The sequence below is a fragment of the Acipenser ruthenus genome, chromosome 35, assembly GCF_902713425.1.
Source record: "Acipenser ruthenus chromosome 35, fAciRut3.2 maternal haplotype, whole genome shotgun sequence".
Lineage (NCBI taxonomy): Eukaryota > Metazoa > Chordata > Actinopteri > Acipenseriformes > Acipenseridae > Acipenser > Acipenser ruthenus.
The window spans coordinates 5,767,236-5,786,996 of NC_081223.1; the positions used below are offsets into that span (position 1 = coordinate 5,767,236).

The 19,761-nt window shown below is 42.1% G+C and overlaps 2 protein-coding genes across 2 annotated transcripts in view; both read right to left on the reverse strand.

The window, feature by feature from the left end:
• Nucleotides 1-19,761, reverse strand: part of LOC131705312 (zinc finger and SCAN domain-containing protein 21-like) — a 118,538-nt gene that overhangs the window by 50,536 nt on the left and 48,241 nt on the right. The gene's annotated exons all lie outside the window — the stretch shown is intronic.
• LOC117965097 (CMRF35-like molecule 8) lies at nt 1,803-19,527 on the reverse strand. The gene is made up of 4 exons (XM_059007400.1): nt 19,285-19,527; nt 17,268-17,588; nt 12,330-12,452; nt 1,803-1,900 (listed from the first exon to the last, which is right to left on the reverse strand). The coding sequence occupies exons 1-4, from the start codon at nt 19,322-19,324 to the stop codon at nt 1,803-1,805; spliced, it is 582 nt and encodes a 193-aa protein (XP_058863383.1). The 5' UTR covers nt 19,325-19,527.

Here is a 19,761-nt window from a genome sequence, read left to right on the forward strand (position 1 = left end):
AATGACTTTGAATGAATTTTGGATTAAAGCTGAAGAATGATTTCCCAATTTAACATGAAAGCCTAAAATATATTTGTCATTTGTTCCCAATTCTGTAGATGCTGAAAGAAGTGTTTATTCTTATGGCCAAGTTTTTACAGAACAACCTCAATCTATGAAAGAAGGCAGGTTAACCAACTGACGATGCTTCAGTTTAATAGCAACACTTAATGCATGGGACATTTTCTTTCATGAAACAGTTAGAGACACTAAATGTGCTGCTTGCAAACAACCTTGCATTATTACTATTATTATTATGTTATATTTGTAATATATATGCTACAGCATTGATTTTATAATTTCAGTATTTTATATAAATTGTTCCGGGGATCAGTGCTGTTTATTTTTTTAAAATATTTTGTTGACAATAATATTTTGTTGTTCCTACTAGTAAACTGAAACATTTAAATGATTTATTTACACATTCTAAGAAATCATATTGAATAAGATGTATTAGTAATAAAGGGATGCATGACTAAATAAATGTCCGTAGCTGCTGCTGCCGCCTAATCAGCGCACCAATGCACGTTAATAGAATGACTAATTGAGATGATTAAAGGAATCGGGAGATTATTAATCAATAAGTGGTTTAATTAAGCAGACTACATGACCACCTTGCGGTGGGAGGAATGAAGTGCAGCCTAAGAAAGCAGGTTGTGTAAAACACAGGACCCTAGTAATGTGAGACCAAAAATAGTTCAAGTTTCCAGTTATGGGTTAGTAGCTCTCAAGTTTTTCAAAGTCAATAACAATAAACAAATAGCCGCTGAAGGCAGAAGCTAATCCTACTGCAGGGTCTAGGGTTGCCAAAAAAGTAACAATACTCATCAAATTGTGGCAACCGACCTGAGCATGCCACACAACCCACTGGTGGGTTCTTACAAAAACCAGAAAACACTGCGGCCCACATGGACTGAAGCTGTTATAGACCATTCTTCCTACATTTCCAAGGTGAGGCTGCTTGACATTGTGCCTCACAGCACACCAGTAAGAGTGGTGCCACTGCACACCCAGTAGTGGGTTATTGCTTTCCTCAAAAGCACAGACCAATTACAAAAAAAAAAATAACTGGGATTTCTACTGCCAGTTCCGCCATTTATACAGTTTTTCTTTTACTGGAACCAATCTAGGTAAAGTACCTTGCTCAAGGGAACAGCAGCAGTGTCCCCCACCTGGGATTGAACCAATGACCCTCTGGTCAAGAGTCCAGAGCCCCTAACCACTACTCCACACTGATGCCCTAATTTAACTGAATGCCTGCTTGTTTTCTTCCCAGTGGCAGAAGAATGTGTTGTTTCTGAGTGCGTGTAAGCAAAGAATAAAAAAGACACATTTCCAGGCTCCCGAGTGGCGCATACGGTAAAGGCGTTCCACGTGGAGTGCAGGATGTGCCCTATAGTCTGCTCGTTGAGAGCTCAAGTCCAGGCTATTCCTTTGCCGACCGAGGACGGGAGCTCCCGGGGGGAAGGAGGGTTAGGTCGGCCAGGGTGTCCTCGGCTCACCGCGCACCAGCGACCCCTGTAGTCTGGCCAGGCGCCTGTGGACTTTCCTGTAAGCTGCCCGAGAGCTGCGCTGTCCTCCGACGCTGTAGCTCTTGGGTGGCTGCATGGTGAGTCCGCAGTGTGAAAAAAAGTGGTCGGCTGACGGCACACGGTTCGGAGGACAGCGTGTATTCGTCTTCACCCTCCCGAGTCAGCGCAGGGGTGGTAGCGGTGAGCTGAGCATAAGCGGTAAGCTGAGCACCCAGGAAACACCTCAGTAACTCAAAGTAAATCAAATGAAATACCTGTTTTGACTGGAGCCTTTTCAGTGATTTTCTCCTCAGTTGCAGCATTGGCTGTTGCTTCTGAGTGTGTGTCAGCTAAGAATAAAACAACATGTCTCAATAACTAAACACACATCATGAAAATAGTAGCATATGCCAGCAAAACTGAATGTGTATATTTAAGGCCAGTCTCCCAGCCCATATTTAGAAGGTTCTTTGGCTCAGGCAAAAAAATTACCTTACTTATCTAACAACCCTAATAAAGATTTTACACTGTCAAAGTGAAATTCTGTTTATTCTATTTTATGAATAATATATTTCACGGCATATTCATTTGCGGGTTTTTAATAAATGCACAATTAGGAAACATTTCTTGCTGGAAAATGATCTTGTTCTAGAGTTATAGAGCAGGGGTCGGCGACCTCCGCATATCCAGGGGCCGCTGTGGAGGCACACACAACGGCTTGTGGGCCGCCACTACAAACCTGAACATTTTATTTATTTAAAAATCACCGTTGTCGTTCCGCTGGCTCAGCACTTCGCACTGTGGTTACTGCGTAAGCATTGATGACGTACTTCCACGTGACGTTGGCTGCGTGCTCTCTCACGTGCCTTGGAACTGTTGCCTAGCAACCATTGAAAGACTGCGATTACTGTGAGAAATCTCCAGCAGCAACAACTCAGAAGTTGGCTGCACAAGTGTTGCGGTTTTATGACGAGACAGCTGATCTAAATTAATGTTTTAGTAAAATTGAAAACATTGATAATTAAACTCAGAGGGCCCGCCACCAAACCTCAAATGCACATCCATTTGCCCAGGGGCCGCCAGTTGCCGACCCCAGTTCTAGAGGATGAAAAAATAATTTCATCCACATGCAATAACGACTCTGAAGTCCTCAAACAATCCTCAATGCACTCAGTATAAACCACACTGCATAAGAAGTATAAGAGCAATGGAGGCTCTCAAAACTAACAAATCCCTCTGCCAGATCATCCCCTGAGACCAAATCCATGGGCCAGTCCCATCTCATCCCATGATTGCAAACTTTGAGACTGTCATTGACCTCTCTGGTTTTAACACCTGGCAAAGATGAAGAATGTGGCTGGTTGTCTTTCCACTAATAGGATCAGGTGTCAATGGTTCCCTTTCAATTCGAAGACGACCACCAATGACATTATGTATGGGATATGCCTGCCCATTGGATAGGTATCGCTGAGCTCTCTATACCAGAGCTGCTGATAGGCCCCTTCCTGGGATGATACACTCGGCCCGCCCACTGAGGGGATAAAACTGTCATCTAAAGGAAACCATTCCTCTTTTTCCTTCTCAAGACGGTACGGTAAGACCCTTGTGTTGAGCTGAGCGTGTTCATAGAAAAGAGCCTCTCGAGTCAAATAGAGTCGATTGTATTTCCCTTGCATTCATGCTGAAAACTGGCTTGCCACTTTGCCGGAATCAACCACTTTGAAAAGACCAAGCCTTTTTGCCTTTTTGTCTTTCAGCTGCCTCCTCGCTTGCGTGGTAGGCCGCTCTTTGTTATCTGGCTGTCATGTGTGGGTGACTGTTTGTGCAGTCATCCGCGAGTGGATGGGTATTCTTTCTTGAGTACACAGGGCTAGGCCTTGCCATATCCCTGCTGTTGAGTGACTCTTCCAGCCACACTCTCCTCCACGGGGCTGGGCCTTGCTGCATCCCGCTATTGAGCAGTTAGGTTAGGCACATTTGCATAAGGTCCCCTGGACGCCAGCGGCAGACCGACACCGGTTCATTTTCCGGACACAGGCGATGGTTCCTTGCCCTCAGAATTTGCCGGCCTTCCCTCGGTGAATGAAACGCGGATGATCTTTTACCTTGTGTCCCTTGTGCGTGTTAGTCTTCTTCAAGCTTTTCAACTTCGGACAATAAATCCCTCTGAGCCGATGGTAGTCTTCAACTGCAGATTGACATGCGTAGATGCAGGTGGGGTCAAAGTTGATAAGATGGATACCGCTTAAGGAAGTAACTGTGGAAAGTGCAACAAAACTTTGTCCATAGGAGATCCATCATAACTGTAGAGTCATCCCCTGACATTTGTGAATGGTGATTGCATGAGCACCAATGACTGGGAACTGCTGTCGAACAATGTAGACTCTATCCATGATTTCAAACTTTGAGCATAAATGTTGAAAGGTATGGGTGACTCCATTGTTAAATGTGATGGTTATGGTTTTGAGCATACTTGTGTTTTCCAGATAGTAGGAAATTGATGAGACCAGTGGCAATGTCAATGTTCTTGCGAATTTGCTTAATACAAATGCAAATGTCATACATTTACTACCAAACTAAATACAAATGCAAATATGTGACAAAAGCTAAATGGACTTCAAATACTTTCCCATACAACAAATGTTAATTTATTAACATGAATTAGGCCTTTATCCAAGGTGACATACAAGGAAAGCAGTTTATATAATAACAACATAAACACAGTAATCATGTACATCATAATAATTAACAGGTATGTACCAATATAGGAAGCAAGGCTGCGTTCACGATACGCAGACTTTGCTAAGTCTGTGGAAAACCTGTCCAAATTCATCGTCTGCGTGAACTCAGACAGAAAAGACGTCACCAGGTCACATATCCACAGGCTTAAAAGTCTGCACAGCCGCGCAGCTTCTCAAGAGGTACAGCGCTGGAGCAGCCGCAGCTCAAAACAATAGACGAGCGTTGACTGACAAAGAAGTGTGTAGGCAAGCAGATCCAATCCTCACTCCATGTGCTACTGCCACCTAGTTGGGGTGTGAATCACCTTCGAGTCATGTCATTAATTATCTTACGAATGATTTGTAATACAAATTAAAATAATTTGACTCTTTTTCCACACAGTTATTATACTTTTCAAATATTCAGATATTTATTCTAAAGGTTTAAAATAATGCTAAACGGTTGAAATGAACCTAAAACCTCTCTGTTATTTTCAGCATGTGTAATTGGTTATTGATAAAACGCTATCGGACAGAGAATAACCTTCTTTGAATTAAGGAGAATAAATCAGCTTTAATAACAGTTAGTTGAAGTGAGATATGTGACCATATGTGCAAGTATTTGAACTATTTTTGTCCCAGATCAAAATACAGTACTGTCTAACAACCCCTTTGTGAGAGGGCGGGGGGAATCCTGCCCATTATAATACTCATTAATTTGTCTCACATCACAAAACATATGTTTATATTATCTCTGTATAGCAGGGACTGTTTCTACTATGCATTTTCTGATCATGCTGCAAATTATGAAGCTGGTGGAGCACAAAGGGAACTTCGATTGCATCCACTTCTGCGATTAGAATTTCTCTCAACATCACCTCCATTTTGATTCTGCTCAGAACTGCTGTTCATCTACCAGATCTGTCCACGCTCCATCTGCAAAGACCGTGATGTTACGTGCAGACTCCCGTCTGCAATCTAGCCGACAAAAAAGTGTTGTGAATGCACCCCAAGTTACATAAAACAGTGTTTCCCAATCTTGGTCCTGAGGACCCAGTGTTTGCTGATTTGTGTTCCAACTGAGCTTTAAATTATGAATTGAACCCTCAATTGAATGAATAAAATGTCTAATCAGAGCATTTGAATTATTTGTAGAAATGGCTGCCTGCCAAAGCCTCAATTAGCACTAATCTATACCTACCTAATGTTAACTCAGGTAAGGTAGTCCAAGGTTAGTGCTGATCAGGGTTTGTGAAAGTAGCCAAAAGAGTTGGATATTTCAAGTTATTTCTAACACTGCATTAAGTCACTAATTGTTGGTTCAACTGGGGGATCAATTTAATAACTGAGAACTTAGTTGGAACAGAAACAGCAGACATAGTGGGCCCGCAGAACCAGGTTTGTGAAAAACTGACATAAATGATGAGATACAGACGTGCTCAAATTTGTTGGTACCCCTCCACAAAAAAACGAAGAATGCACAATTCTCAGAAATAACTTGAAACTGACAAAAGTAATTGGCATCCACCATTGTTTATTCCATATTTAATAGAAATCAGACTTTGCTTTTGATTTTTTATTCAATATAATATTGTAAATAATAAAACAAATGAAAATGGCATGGACAAAAATGATGGGACCGCTAACCTAATATTTTGTTGCACAACCTTTAGAGGCAATCACTGAAATCAAACTTTTTCTGTAGCTCTCAATGACACTTCTGCACCTGTTAACAGGTAGTTTGGCCTACTCTTCCTGAGCAAACTGCTCCAGCTGTCTCAGGTTTGATGGGTGCCTTCTCCAGACTGCAAGTTTCAGCTCTTTCCATAGATGTTCGATAGGATTTAGATCAGGACTCATAGAAGGCCACTTCAGAATAGTCCAATGTTTTGTTCTTATCCATTCTTGGGTGCTTTTAGCTGTGTGTTTTGGGTCATTATCCTGTTGGAGGACCCATGACCTGCGACTGAGACAGAGCTTTCTGACACTGGGCAGTACGTTTCGCTCCAGAATGCCTTGATAGTCTTGAGATTTCATTGTGCCCTGCACAGATTCAAGGCACCCTGTGCTAGGCGCAGCAAAGCAGCACCAAAACATAAATGAGCCTCCTCCATGTTTCACTGTAGGTATGGTGTTCTTTTCTTTGAAAGCTTCATTTTTTCGTCTGTGAACATAGAGCTGATGTGACTTGCCAAAAAGCTCCAGTTTTGACTCATCTGTCCAAAGGACATTCTCCCAGAAGGATTGTGGCTTGTCAATATGCATTTTAGCAAATTCCAGTCTGGCTTTTTTATGTTTTTCTTTCAAAAGTGGAGTCCTCCTGGGTCTTCTACCATGGAGCCCAATTTTGCTCAAAAAGCGACGGATGGTGCGATCAGAAACTGACGTACCTTCACCTTGGAGTTCAGCTTGTATCTCTTTGGCAGTTATCCTTAGTTCTTTTTCTACCATTCGCACTATCCTTCTGTTCAATCTGGGGTCGATTTTCCTCTTGCGGCAGCGCCCAGGGAGGTTGGCTACAGTTCCATGGACCTTAAACTTCTTAATAATATTTGCAACTGTTGTCACAGGAACATCAAGCTGCTTGGAGATGGTCTTGTAGCCTTTACCTTTACCATGCTTGTCTATTATTTTCTTTCTGATCTCCTCAGACAACTCTCTCATTTGCTTTCTCTGTCCATGTTCAGTGTGGTGCACACAATGACACCAAACAGCACAGTGACTACTTTTCTCCATTTAAATAGGCTGAATGACTGATTACAAGATTGGAGACATGTGTGATACTAATTAAAGAAACTAATTAGTTTGAAATATCACTATAATCCAATTATTTATTATCTTTTCTAAGGGGTACCAACAAATGTGTCCAGGCCATTTTAGAATATCTTTGTAGAATAAGCAATAATTCATCTCTTTTCACAGCTTCTTTGCTTTATTCTATGACATACCAAAGGCATGCAAGTATACATGATAAAATAGCTTTTAATTTCATCACTTTTCAGGAGGAATGAAGCATTATTTCAATGAGCTGTAAGGGTACCAACAAATTTGAGCATGTCTATATGTATATATTTATATATGTGTGCATTGCACAATTATTATTTTTACTTGTTTTGTTTGTTATGTTTAATAAACATGAAGTTCTCAAAAGTGTCCTTTAGTTTGCATCTTTTAGGTTAATCAACTTTACCAGCAATACTGAAAAGTGTTTAAAATTGAAATATTTTTTAAGCTTTCCCATGATTTGAAATTCAAATGCAAATTCTTATATTTCAGAATATACAAATACCAAGTCAAATACAAATAGTTCAGTAGATTGCATTTAAATTATTATTACTTATTTTTTAGCAGACATCCTTATCCAGGGCTACTTACAATTGTCACAATTATATCACATTATGTTTACATACAATTACCAATCTATCCAGTTTTTAATTCTGAATCTAGGTAAAATACCTTGCTCAAGGGTACAACAGCAGTGTCCCTCACCCGGGATTGAACCCACAACCCTCCGGTCAAGAGTCCAGGTATAATGAGGTATAAACATTGCTGTTTTGGAATAGAGCACTTTTTTACTATACACACATTCCATTTACATACAAACGTTTCACACGTCTGTGGTTTTACAGACGAGGCTGAAGTTGGCTTCTTATTCGCCAGCTTCTCATTCGCTCAGCTTCTTATTCGCTGGCTTTTAGTGCACAAATGTATTCATCTACGTTGAAGAAGTAGCCTTGAATTTAATGGGTTAAATCACTTTGGGCCACTGATTTCTCTGCAGTTACCTGACAAGGGGCAACCCCTCTGCAAGCTACACCTGTATTTAGCTCGGCCCAATGTGGTTTACTGGGGCAGAACAGCAGGCAAACATGCCACATATGCCAATTGCACAGCTTCTTCGCTGGAAAAAGCCTTGCATTTAAAGGGTTAAATCACTTTGTGCCACAAATTCCTCTACTTATTCAACGTAGATACATAAAGAGCGAATAGGAAGCTGAGCAATAGGCATATATGGCATGATTGCATGCTGTTCTGCCCCAGTAAACCACATTAGGCCAGCCTAAATACAGGTGTAGCTTGCAGGAGGTTTGCCCCTCGCCAGGTATCTGCAGAGAAATCAGCGGCCCAACATGATTTATCCTGTTAAATGAAAGGCTACTTATTCAACATAGATACATAAAGCGAATAAGAAGCTGAGCGATTAGCATGTGGCATATTTACCCACTGTTCTTCCCCAGTAAACCACGTTGGGCCGGCTAAAATACAAGTGGAGCTTGCAGAGGGGTTGCCCCTTGTCAGGTACCAGCAGAGAAATCGGTGGCCCAAAGTGATTTAACCCTTTAAATGCAAGGCTTTTTCCAGCGAAGAACCTGTGCAATTGGCATATGCGGCATGTTTGCCTGCTGTTCTGCCCCAGTAAACCACATTGGGCCGAGCTAAATACAGGTGTAGCTTGCAGAGGGGGTGCCCCTCGCTGGGTACCTGCAGAGAAATCAGCGGCCCAACGTGATTTAACCCATTTAAATGCAAAGCTACTTATTCAACGTAGATACATAAAGAGCGACTCAGAAGCTGAGCAATTGGCATATGTGGCATATTTACCCGCTGTTCTTCCCCAGTAAACCACGTTGGGCCGGGCTAAATACAAGTGGGGCTTGTAGGAGGGTTGCCCCTCTTCATGTACCTGCAGAGAAATCGGCGGCCCAAAGTGATTTAACCCTATAAATGCAAGGTTACTTCAACGTAGACAAATATATTTATGCACTTAAAAGCTTGCGAATAAGAAGCTGGCGAATAAGAAGCTTGGTGAATAAGAAGCTGGCGAATAAGCCAACTTCAGCCTCGTGTTTTACAGTGTAAATGTATGAAAAGAAGACAGACGTAGCCATAATACAGTCAAATTTACTGTCACTTCTGTTAATGTCACACTCTGCTTATTCTCATCAAATTGAAATGTCCCGGCCCGAATATAATGCATGCTGTGACACTGTTTTTAAAATGTATTAATGATCAATGCATTCCTGAGTTTGTTGCGTTCACTTAAAACAGCGGGTGGAGGCGTGAAATAAATATATTTATAACTTCTCATATGTAATTATTTCAATAGCGATGACCCTTTGTGGTCAATTTCAATAAATTAAAAGTAAATCAGCTCATTTTTGCTGTTTAATCTACTATTTGTTAATAATACAAGTAAAACTTCAAAGAAAAGTTTGAAGTATCGGTATTGTCAGGCAGTCTCCCATCCAAGTTTCAACCAAACACACATATTTATTATTATTATTATTATTATTATTATTATTATTATTATTATTATTATTATTATTATTATTATTTTAGGAGACACACTTATCCAGGCCAACTTACAATTGTGACATACCATTACCCATTTATACAGTCGGGTTTCTTTACTGGACCAATCTAGATAAAGCAGCAATGTGTCCCCCACATGTGATTGAACTCACAAACGTCCAGTCAAGAACAAAGTGCTCTAACCGCTGCTCCACAGATGCTGCGAGCGACGGATCACTAGTGTCTCGTTGTGTAAAATTCACGATTTCACACATTTGACTGCCTACCGTGAAAACTGTAAATATTTCTGGCTGAGGTATGAAATCAGAATCCGAAACATGGCAAAAATTGCACGCTGTTTTTTGTTAATTCCACCAAACTCTGTGGATGCAGCACGAGCAGTTTCCGCATATGGAGAGGTTTTTACACAACAAAGACAAACCATGAGTGTTTAAACGACCCACTGGTCAAGAGTCCAGAGCCCTAACCATGGCCCATGCTGGGTTAGGTCGGTTAGGGTTAGGTTAGGTGTAGCAATGTGCCCCACCCCTGTGTGTAGTTTTGTGTTTTATGTTGTATGTAGTGTGTAAATGTTGGTGCATTGTAGTTGCTGCATGGGATATAAATGGGTGTGTGTAGCACGAATCATTTAAAATATATAATTCTATTTAGGCACAGGGATTCACTTGACTTCACGTGCATTTAAAGTGCCTAATAACACTATGTAACACAATTTTTGTTCCTGGGTAGTAAGTGTTATTTCCTAATTGCTTATGGCTCAAAAGTATAGAAAATGGCTATTATTCCCCACAAACTTTGCTTTTGTGACCAGGACAGTGATATTTTGAAATTAACCTTTTTCCAATAAGAAAACGGGTGAATTTGTGTCTTTTCGTTCACATAAAGTCAGAAAAAAAACAACATATGAATCCAAATTAACATGTATTTATACTAAAGTAATACAAAAATGACTACAAAAGATTTAGAAGTGAGTAGTTTTTCGAGATTTACGATTATACTGTAAATCACTTTCACGAATCAGCCCCCAAATGTAGTCTCCCATCATGTTCTCGTTATACTGTCCTTGGTAGCGGCGTTCAAAGTCCAGTATATCCTGGTGGAAGCGCTCGCCTTGCTCCTCCGAGTACGCTCCCATGTTCTCCTTGAATTTATCAAGATGAGCATCAAGGATATGGACTTTGAGGGACATCCTACAGCCCATTGTGCCGTAGTTCTTCACCAGAGTCTCAACCAGCTCCACATAGTTTTCGGCCTTGTGATTGCCCAGGAAGCCCCGAACCACTGCGACAAAGCTGTTCCAAGCTGCTTTCTCCTTACTAGTGAGCTTCTTGGGGAATTCATTGCACTCCAGGATCTTCTTTATCTGTGGTCCGACAAAGACACCGGCTTTGACCTTTGCCTCAGACAGCTTAGGGAAGAAGTCTTGAAGGTACTTTAAGGCTGCCGACTCCTTATCTAGAGCTCTGACAAATTGTTTCATAAGGCCCAATTTGATGTGCAGTGGTGGCATCACCATCTTCCGGGGGTCCACCAATGGCTCCCACTTAACGTTGTTCCTCCCCACAGAGAACTCGGTCCGCTGTGGCCAGTCCCGCCTGTGGTAGTGCGCCTTGGTATCCCTGCTGTCCCACAGGCAAAGATAGCAGGGAAACTTGGTAAAACCGCCTTGGAGACCCATCAGGAATGCCACCATTTTGAAGTCTCCTATGACCTTGATGCCATCTCAGAAAAATGCAGATATGTATCCACTTAGGCAGCTGGAACTAAACTGAACTGGTGGGCTTAAAGCCCCTGTATTTATACTACTATTTATATTACTGGAAAGTTCTAGAAAGTTCTAGAAGTTACTCCAAGTTTACTCAGCACTGAATCTATCTGGAATGTTCTGGAAAATAGGTAAATTTCAAAATATCACTGTCCTGGTCACAAAAGCAAAGTTTGTGGGGAATAATAGCCATTTTCTATACTTTTGAGGCATAAGCAATAAGGAAATAACACTTACTACCCAGGAACCAAAAAAAAAAAAAAAATTGTTACACGGTGTAATATGTGAGCATGGGGTTGCACAGATTAGTTCACATGCTGGGATTCAAGTGAATAATTAATTGCTAATTGAATCCCAGCATAATTGTATATATAGATGCACATCTCATTTATTAGGGGTTGTGTGTTCGTGAGTGGAGAACGGGTGTGGAGAGGAGAATAAAAAAAGTAAGAAAATAAATAATTTCTTTGAGTGCTGGAAGCACCAGCACTGTACTTGTTTGTGTTCGTCCACTGTCTGTTTTGTTTGTCTATTTATTTTGGCCTCAAGTGCCGTGTGGTTTTTGTTTAAATCTTTGATTTGTTTCATTAAACGCACTGAATGCCACAGTGTCTCAGTTTCAACCACAGTAATGCCTGTCTGCATATTGATTCTTTCTTTTGGTTCATTTTGTATTTCACAGCTGCAGTTGTTTAGCAATTTCTCACATCCTCAGTGCATTATTTATTTTTGGTTCATAGAGGTTGAAGAGAAAAAGGGGAAGCAAAAAATTTAACTTGGTGTTTGACCCTAATCACACTATCTTAAGTCTCATTTTAGCTGTGCTTATTTTAGCTACATCAGAAATAGCAGCTGCTCACTTCTGCAAAGTTGCATGCCAACCGCGTGAAGAAAGTTTTCTTGCTTTTCTGCAATGGTGCTCCAATGGGCAGGGATTGGAAGTTAGAGGTCTTACAAAAGGACACTGATTAAATGAATTACCTGTAGGGCTGCTGGGTGTACAATCCCCTGTTTGTCCATTGTCTGTGTTCCCCTTCACAGTAGTGGTGGAAGAGGTGGTACTTGAGCGTGTGGCACGAGTTGTGGTGGGGGGGGGTTTCGGAGCTGAGAAAAGGAAAATAAGTGAAAATTATTACACTGTTTCTACTGCTTAACATTCCTCTAATTCAAAATAAATTAAACATATTATACCATTAGTGCAGAACTATGTAAAGTAGTCTGTGGGTTTCAGTAGCGGCTTGTGACAAGTGGGGAGGCTAAACAACCAAACCAAACCCTAAGCAGCCTCTTGCCTTTACTTCATTTGAGGTCTGATTACACTGGGTGCGGTAGCGGAAAGCAGAAAAAATGGAATGTATTGTTTTGAATGGGTGCAATTACACTGAGTGCGGAACGGAAAAGCAGCACAGCGGAAAACCGCACGGGATAGAAACCAGACCGATCTTTTAATAATACCGCGAGGCAAATTTCCATCTAGACCAATCAACTGAAGTGTTGTTGTGTGACGTTATCTGCACTATATACAGTGAGAGATGGCGAACGAAAGACTGGTTTTCAGGGTGCAAAAATGCCCTCAACTGTCCCATCCAGATTATAAGGATACGCTAAAGAAGCAAGACACCTGGGACACCATAGCGGCCAAACTAGACATGTCAAGTAAAAATATTTGCATTTGAAGAGCAACAGAAAACATACACTATATAACGTACTGTATGCCATAGACCTCCAAGCAAAACACTTCAAAGCTGAAAAAAAGAGGTCTCAATAATGACGGGCTTTTTGCAGTGTTTCATGGAGTTTTTTTGTTCAGGTTTTTAAATTATATTGTCATAAAACTCTTCGATTAACCTTGCCAGGTAAACAATTCAGTCAGGCAATGCACACTATCTTTATGTGGTGTGGAAGCACACATGGCCCTACGGCCACCTTCCCCCTCAGTCTCATAGTCCCGGAAGAGGGGAAAGCAAGATGTTTCTGGGGGCGGCCATGGGGGAATGTCCTCCACCCCCCACTTCTTCGTGGCTAGGAGCTCCCTCTTCCGGGTCACCGGCCACCGTTTTTCCTGCCGCGAAAGTGTGGCTGGGGGAGCTGGTCTCCTGACCTCCCCCTGCTTCTTCATGGCCGACAGCTCCGCTTTGTGGGGCTCTGGCCACAGTACTTCCTGCTGCATGGCAGGACTGGCAGCGACCCCAGGCGAAGCAGAGCTGGCAGCGACCCCAGGCGACGCAGAGCCAGCAGCGACCGCAGGTGAAGCAGGACCCTTGGTGACCCCAGGTAAAGCAGGACAGGCAGCAACACTAGGAGAAGCAAAAGACACAACAACTCCAGGCGAAGTGGAACCTTCAGGAGCCCCAGGCAATGCGAAGCAGCAGGCAGTCCCAGGTGATGCGAAGCAGCAGGCAGTCCCAGGCGATGCGGAGCAGCAGGCAACCCCAGGCGATGCGGAGCAGCAGGCAACCCCAGGCGATCCAAATGTGGCATCACTGAGCGGAGCGGGAGTGGTATCTGAGCGGTGCAAGGCAGGCATCCTTGGGTGGTGCAAGGCAGGCATCCTTGGGCGGTGCAAGGCAGGCGTCCCCACGCGATGGCGAACTGGCATAACCAGGCAATGGCGAACTGGCATCCCCAGGCAATGGCGAACTGGCCTCCCCAGACGATGTATGACAGGGCAGCGGCGTTACCTCGGAAGGCGATGGCGGCAGCGGAGCCAGGACCAGCGGTGGTGCTGGGGTTGGCCCTTTTCTCAGCTGCTACAACCCTGCAGTTTTCCCCCTTGCTCTGCTCAGCAGCCTATGCAAGGGCGGCTGCGGACCGCCAGCATCTTGTCCCGGTCCATCCTGTCTTGAAGGGAGAGGCAGCTCCTGCTCCTCTCCCTCGGGTGGTGGTGGAAGCAGAGGCAGCTCCTGCTGCTCTGCTCCTGGCGAAGGCAGCAGGGGCTCCTCCCCTTCTGGCTGCGAAGGCGGCAGGGGCACCTCCCCTTCTGGCTGCGAAGGCGGCAGGGGCACCTCCCCTTCTGGCTGCAGCTGGAGAAACAGCAGGCATGCTCCCTGTGCTGGTGGCGTTGGTGGAGGCGGAACCAGCAGGTACTCCCCCTCTGCTGGTGGAGGTGGAAACAGCAGGTATTCTCCCTCTGCTGGTGAAGGTGGGAGCGACAAGCAGTCCTCCCACGGAGGTGGAGGAAGAACCAGCAGGTACTCTCCCTCACTACACACGCAATAGAAAAAACGAGAAAAAAAACTGCAGTACCCTTTCCTGCAGTACCTTTTCTGACCTGAGTCCCGGAGGCACTGTTAATCCCACCCTGGACACCACGTGTGACAGGGATGGACGAGTGGTGACGTCAGGCAAGAAGAAAACAGTGACAGATACTGCAGTCAAAAAGACACGGCGTGCGCCGTTTATTTAAATAATACAAAAATAAAATAAAAGGTTTTAACAAAAAGACTTTGCTCACAGAGTCAAAACAAAACAGTTAAACAAAACAAATCTCGAACACAAAATAACAAAACCCAGGTCAGGCTGGGCGATCGCCTTCACTGAACCTATACATTTTAAATTCACTTTTATTTCTCTCTCGCTCCTTGCTCGCTCTCGTTCCTCCTCTGAACACTCACTTCAAAACTCCCACCCAGAGTTCAGAGAGCTGCAGGTTTTTATGCAGGTGACCATCTCCCGATTAGCAACAATTACACAACTAATTAAGCCCCATCCACAATTAAAGACCTCAAGCAGAAGATGGCCATCTCCTTATTAATTAATGAATTGTTTAATTTATTGCCAATGGAGAGATGGTCACCTGCATAAAAGCCTGCAGCTATCTGGAATTTGGGTGGGAGTACAGATGAGAGTAGAGTGAGAGGAGAAAGGAAATCAAAAGTAAAATCAACCATTCTAGGAACAGTATAATATAATTTGTTTATTTAGCAGACGCCTTTATCCAAGGCGACTTACAGTGACTAGGGTGTGTGAACTATGCATCAGCTGCAGAGTCACTTACAACTACGTCTCACCCGAAAGACGGAGCACAAAGAGGTTAAGTGACTTGCTCAGGGTCACACAATGAGTCAGTGGCTGAGGTGGGATTTGTACCGGGGGACCTCCTGGTTACAAGCCCTTTTCTTTAACCACTGGACCACACAGCCTCCTTAACAGTGACAGCAACTGCCCAGCCTGTCCTAGTATCATATTGTATTTTGTGTTTGTGACTTGTTTTTTATCTTTTTTATTTTGTTCTGTGAGCAGTGTGTGTTTTTTTTTGTTAAAACCTGTTATTTTATTTGTGTTATTTTTGTTTAAATAAACGGTGCACGCCGTGACCCTTGCCCTGCAGTACTTGCTTCATTGTTTTCTTCCTGCATCTGGCCTGACACCACCACACAGCCATCCCTGTCACATCTGCATAGATGCTGTATCTTTGAACAGTAATGGACTGCAGAGGATCTGTCCAAACGCATTACTCATGTCCTGCAGCCATCTTATTGTGTGTCCTAAAGCTCATTGACAGAGGAAACACAGCATGACCCAAACTTGTGGATTATTGATAAATCAACTGAAACACAACCGAGACCTGCACAAGCCAATGTACAGAGGAAGAAGCTCATCTGATAAAGAAAACCATAGTTAAGAGAGAGGGGGTTTGATTGGAACAATATGAAGTTAATAAGTAAAGTTCAGGAGGCAGACACCAATCTTCACATCTCCAATTTAAATAATTAAATTTCCACATGAGCAATTCCACATGAGCAATTCAAGCCTGTAGCACTATAAATACTCTGCTCACTTACCCTTGGTCTTCGTCTCGATTCATTCATAATCATAACCCACCACCTTCCCCATATCCACCTCTTTAAATTTAGGGTTATCTCCTATTGAGAGGTGTCTCTGCCTCGTCCATACGGCCAACCAGCGAGTCCTCAACCAAGTTAGGTTTGATGCCAAATGAATGTATAACAATGTCATTCTGTGTACTGTTACCTGAGTTCATTGCATACTGTATTTGCTTAACTTCCTTACTGTATTTCACAGTTGCAGTTGTTAACCAATTCCTTACCTCCTCAGTGAATTATTATTATTTTTTGGTTTACACGTATTGAATAGAAAAGGGGGAAGTAAAGTTGGTGCGTGACGGTAATCACACTTTATCTAAAGTCTCAACAACTGTGCTTATTTTAACTACATCAGAAATAGCAACTGTGCTCATTTCTGCAAAGTTCCATGCAAAGTGCTTGAAGAAAATGTCTGGCTTTTCTGCAATGGTGCTTCTTCAAGTTAAAGTGAATTATAAGAAGCAGTTTAGAGGTGTTCTGAAGTGCAATTTAAAAATGAGGAGAGTGGGGAGAGACAGGAAACGAGAGGAGGGGAGACAAATAATACTGCATATTATAGCAGATAGTTAGTGGCAGTACATTAATTATTAAGCTACTCTACCCTTATATTTAACTAATTTACAGGATTTCTAACAATTAAAAGAAAGCATTATCTGTACATAAAGTAAAGTAAATGACATATCAATAGTTTTCTATTCTAAAAGACATGACTGCAAGGTGTGTGGAAGCTTGTAGATTGTTATACTTAAGGTTTGAAATCCTTCAGGGATAGCGTGGGTTAAATCTGTAACCAAGTCTACTCTGTCACTCTAGAGACTGAATATGTGCAGTCATTTACACGGATGCACCTGCCAACTGAGCATCTCATATCAAAGTGCAGCAGATGAGCTGTCTTGCACATCTGAAACTAACATGTAGTTTTTCATTTTTTTGCTCACTGCTCTCACATGTTTGATAGATGGGTGATTATGTGTGCAGCTCCTCTCATTATATTGCTTTCATCAATATTCCAAAAAATGTGTCTCCATCTCTGGATTTTGCTATAACTTAGTCATTAGGGTGAGTTATTATTACAATGATTTTGATTACATACCTTTATTGACAGTCACTTCCACTTCAGTGTATTCATCCACATTTCTCTTTATATCAATTCCACAGTAATATGTCCCGGCATCTTTTTGTGTCAACTCTGTGATGGTCGCAGTGAAGACTCTCGTTGTTCGGTTATCATACAGAGAGAATCTCCCCTTAGTCTCAGGCTCACCACTGCTGATTAGTGCATTATTTGGTATCCATCGAGTACGACACAGGTACTTTCCATTCTCGTTATATTCATGTTGATATGTGCAATCAATCTTTACATTTCCACCTTCAATCCCATAAAATACTTCAGCTGACTTCACAGAACCTAAAACTGGTATTAAGAGACAACAAATGAGATCCTAATACAAATATTGAAATTCAACAGAATTAGAAACATGTTTAAAATAATATAACAGCCAGACGATAGAAAAGCCCTCAGTCTTCTAAACCAGTGCTTCTCAACTCCAGTCCTGGAGACCTGCTGTGTCTACTAGTTTGAGTTCCAGCCGAGCCCTCAATTACTTAATTCAACCCTTATTGCAACTATTAATTTGGCTAAGTAGAGCTTTTTGATATATATATATATTTTTTTTTTCTTTTTTTTTTTTTAAACAGTTAAAGATTTCAAATTGGGGGGATTGGGAGCCCTGAAAGGCATTGATCAATACACAAAGAAACCCAATCACTGACTATTAATGAGAACAGCATCAAACTGAGCAGGACTCCCTACCTGATACAGGAAATCATCATGAGTGCGGTGTGGAGCATTACAGAAGACATCTATCACAGTAAAGCACTATAAACTCACACTGACACTCACGCGTTCATCTATCACAGTAAAGCACTATAAACTCACACTGACACTCACGCGTTCATCTATCACAGTAAAGCACTATAAACTCACACCGACACTCACGCGTTCATCTATCACAGTAAAGCACTATAAACTCACACTGACACTCACGCGTTCATCTATCACAGTAAAGCACTATAAACTCACACTGACACTCAAGCGTTCATCTATCACAGTAAAGCACTATAAACTCACACTGACACTCACGCGTTCATCTATCACAGTAAAGCACTATAAACTCACACTGACACTCACGCGTTCATCTCTCACAGTAAAGCACTATAAACTCACACTGACACTCACGCGTTCATCTATCACAGTAAAGCACTATAAACTCACACTGACACTCACGCGTTCATCTATCACAGTAAAGCACTATAAACTCACACTGACACTCACGCGTTCATCTATCACAGTAAAGCACTATAAACTCACACTGACACTCACGCGTTCATCTATCACAGTAAAGCACTATAAACTCACACTGACACTCACGCGTTCATCTATCACAGTAAAGCACTATAAACTCACACTGACACGCACGCGTTCATCTATCACAGTAAAGCACTATAAACTCACACTGACACTCACGCGTTCATCTATCACAGTAAAGCACTATAAACTCACACTGACACTCACGCGTTCATCTATCACAGTAAAGCACTATAAACTCACACTGACACTCACGCGTTCATCGATCACAGTAAAGCACTATAAACTCACACTGACACGCGTTCATCTATCACAGTAAAGCACTATAAACTCACACTGACACTCACGCGTTCGTCTATCACAGTAAAGCACTATAAACTCACACTGACACTCACGCGTTCATCTATCACAGTAAAGCACTATAAACTCACACTGACACTCACGCGTTCATCTATCACAGTAAAGCACTATAAACTCACACTGACACTCACACTGACACTCACGCTTTCATAATAATGAACATATTCTAAATAGTCATTGCATACAGTTTGGAGAAGATTGCCAGTTCTGTGTTACTGTATACAAAATCATTCAGAACAGATTACATGTATTCCAGGTTAGAGAATCACAGTGCTGTCATCAGTTTCCAGAAACTCAGACCTGTTCAAAATCAACCTTCTTTAATAAGTAGTTGACAACAATTAAACACTCTTTACTGAATCAGCAAATCACAAAAACATACCTGTAATAAGACAGATGGTGACTTCAACAATGGCTTTCATCTTTAGATACTCAGCTCCCCCTTTGATTTTAAACTGGGCAAAGATACTTCCCTTTTCAGAATACCACAGGAAATGACTGACCTACTGTATTCTATAAATGGCTATGTGTACAGCTTCACCACACCAAAGTGTGAAACAGACCAAAACACTGCATGCAAAGCAGACATGTCACTAGAGCAGGGCTGCACAACTCTGCTGCATGATCCCTCAGCTGCATGTACTCTCGTTTTAACTGGCTTCAGGCATTTGAGGTAAGTAGCTGCACAGGGCTTCAATTAATTATTTTGATCCTGGCTGGGAAAACATAGTATTCTATTATTGTATTTATTGTTGGAAATGTTGAAAACCTCCAGTTTAACTGTGTCTGATGGACTGTTTTTTCTCCAAAGCGGAAGAATCTACAATATATTTTTTTTTTTTGAAAAAAAAACAAACAA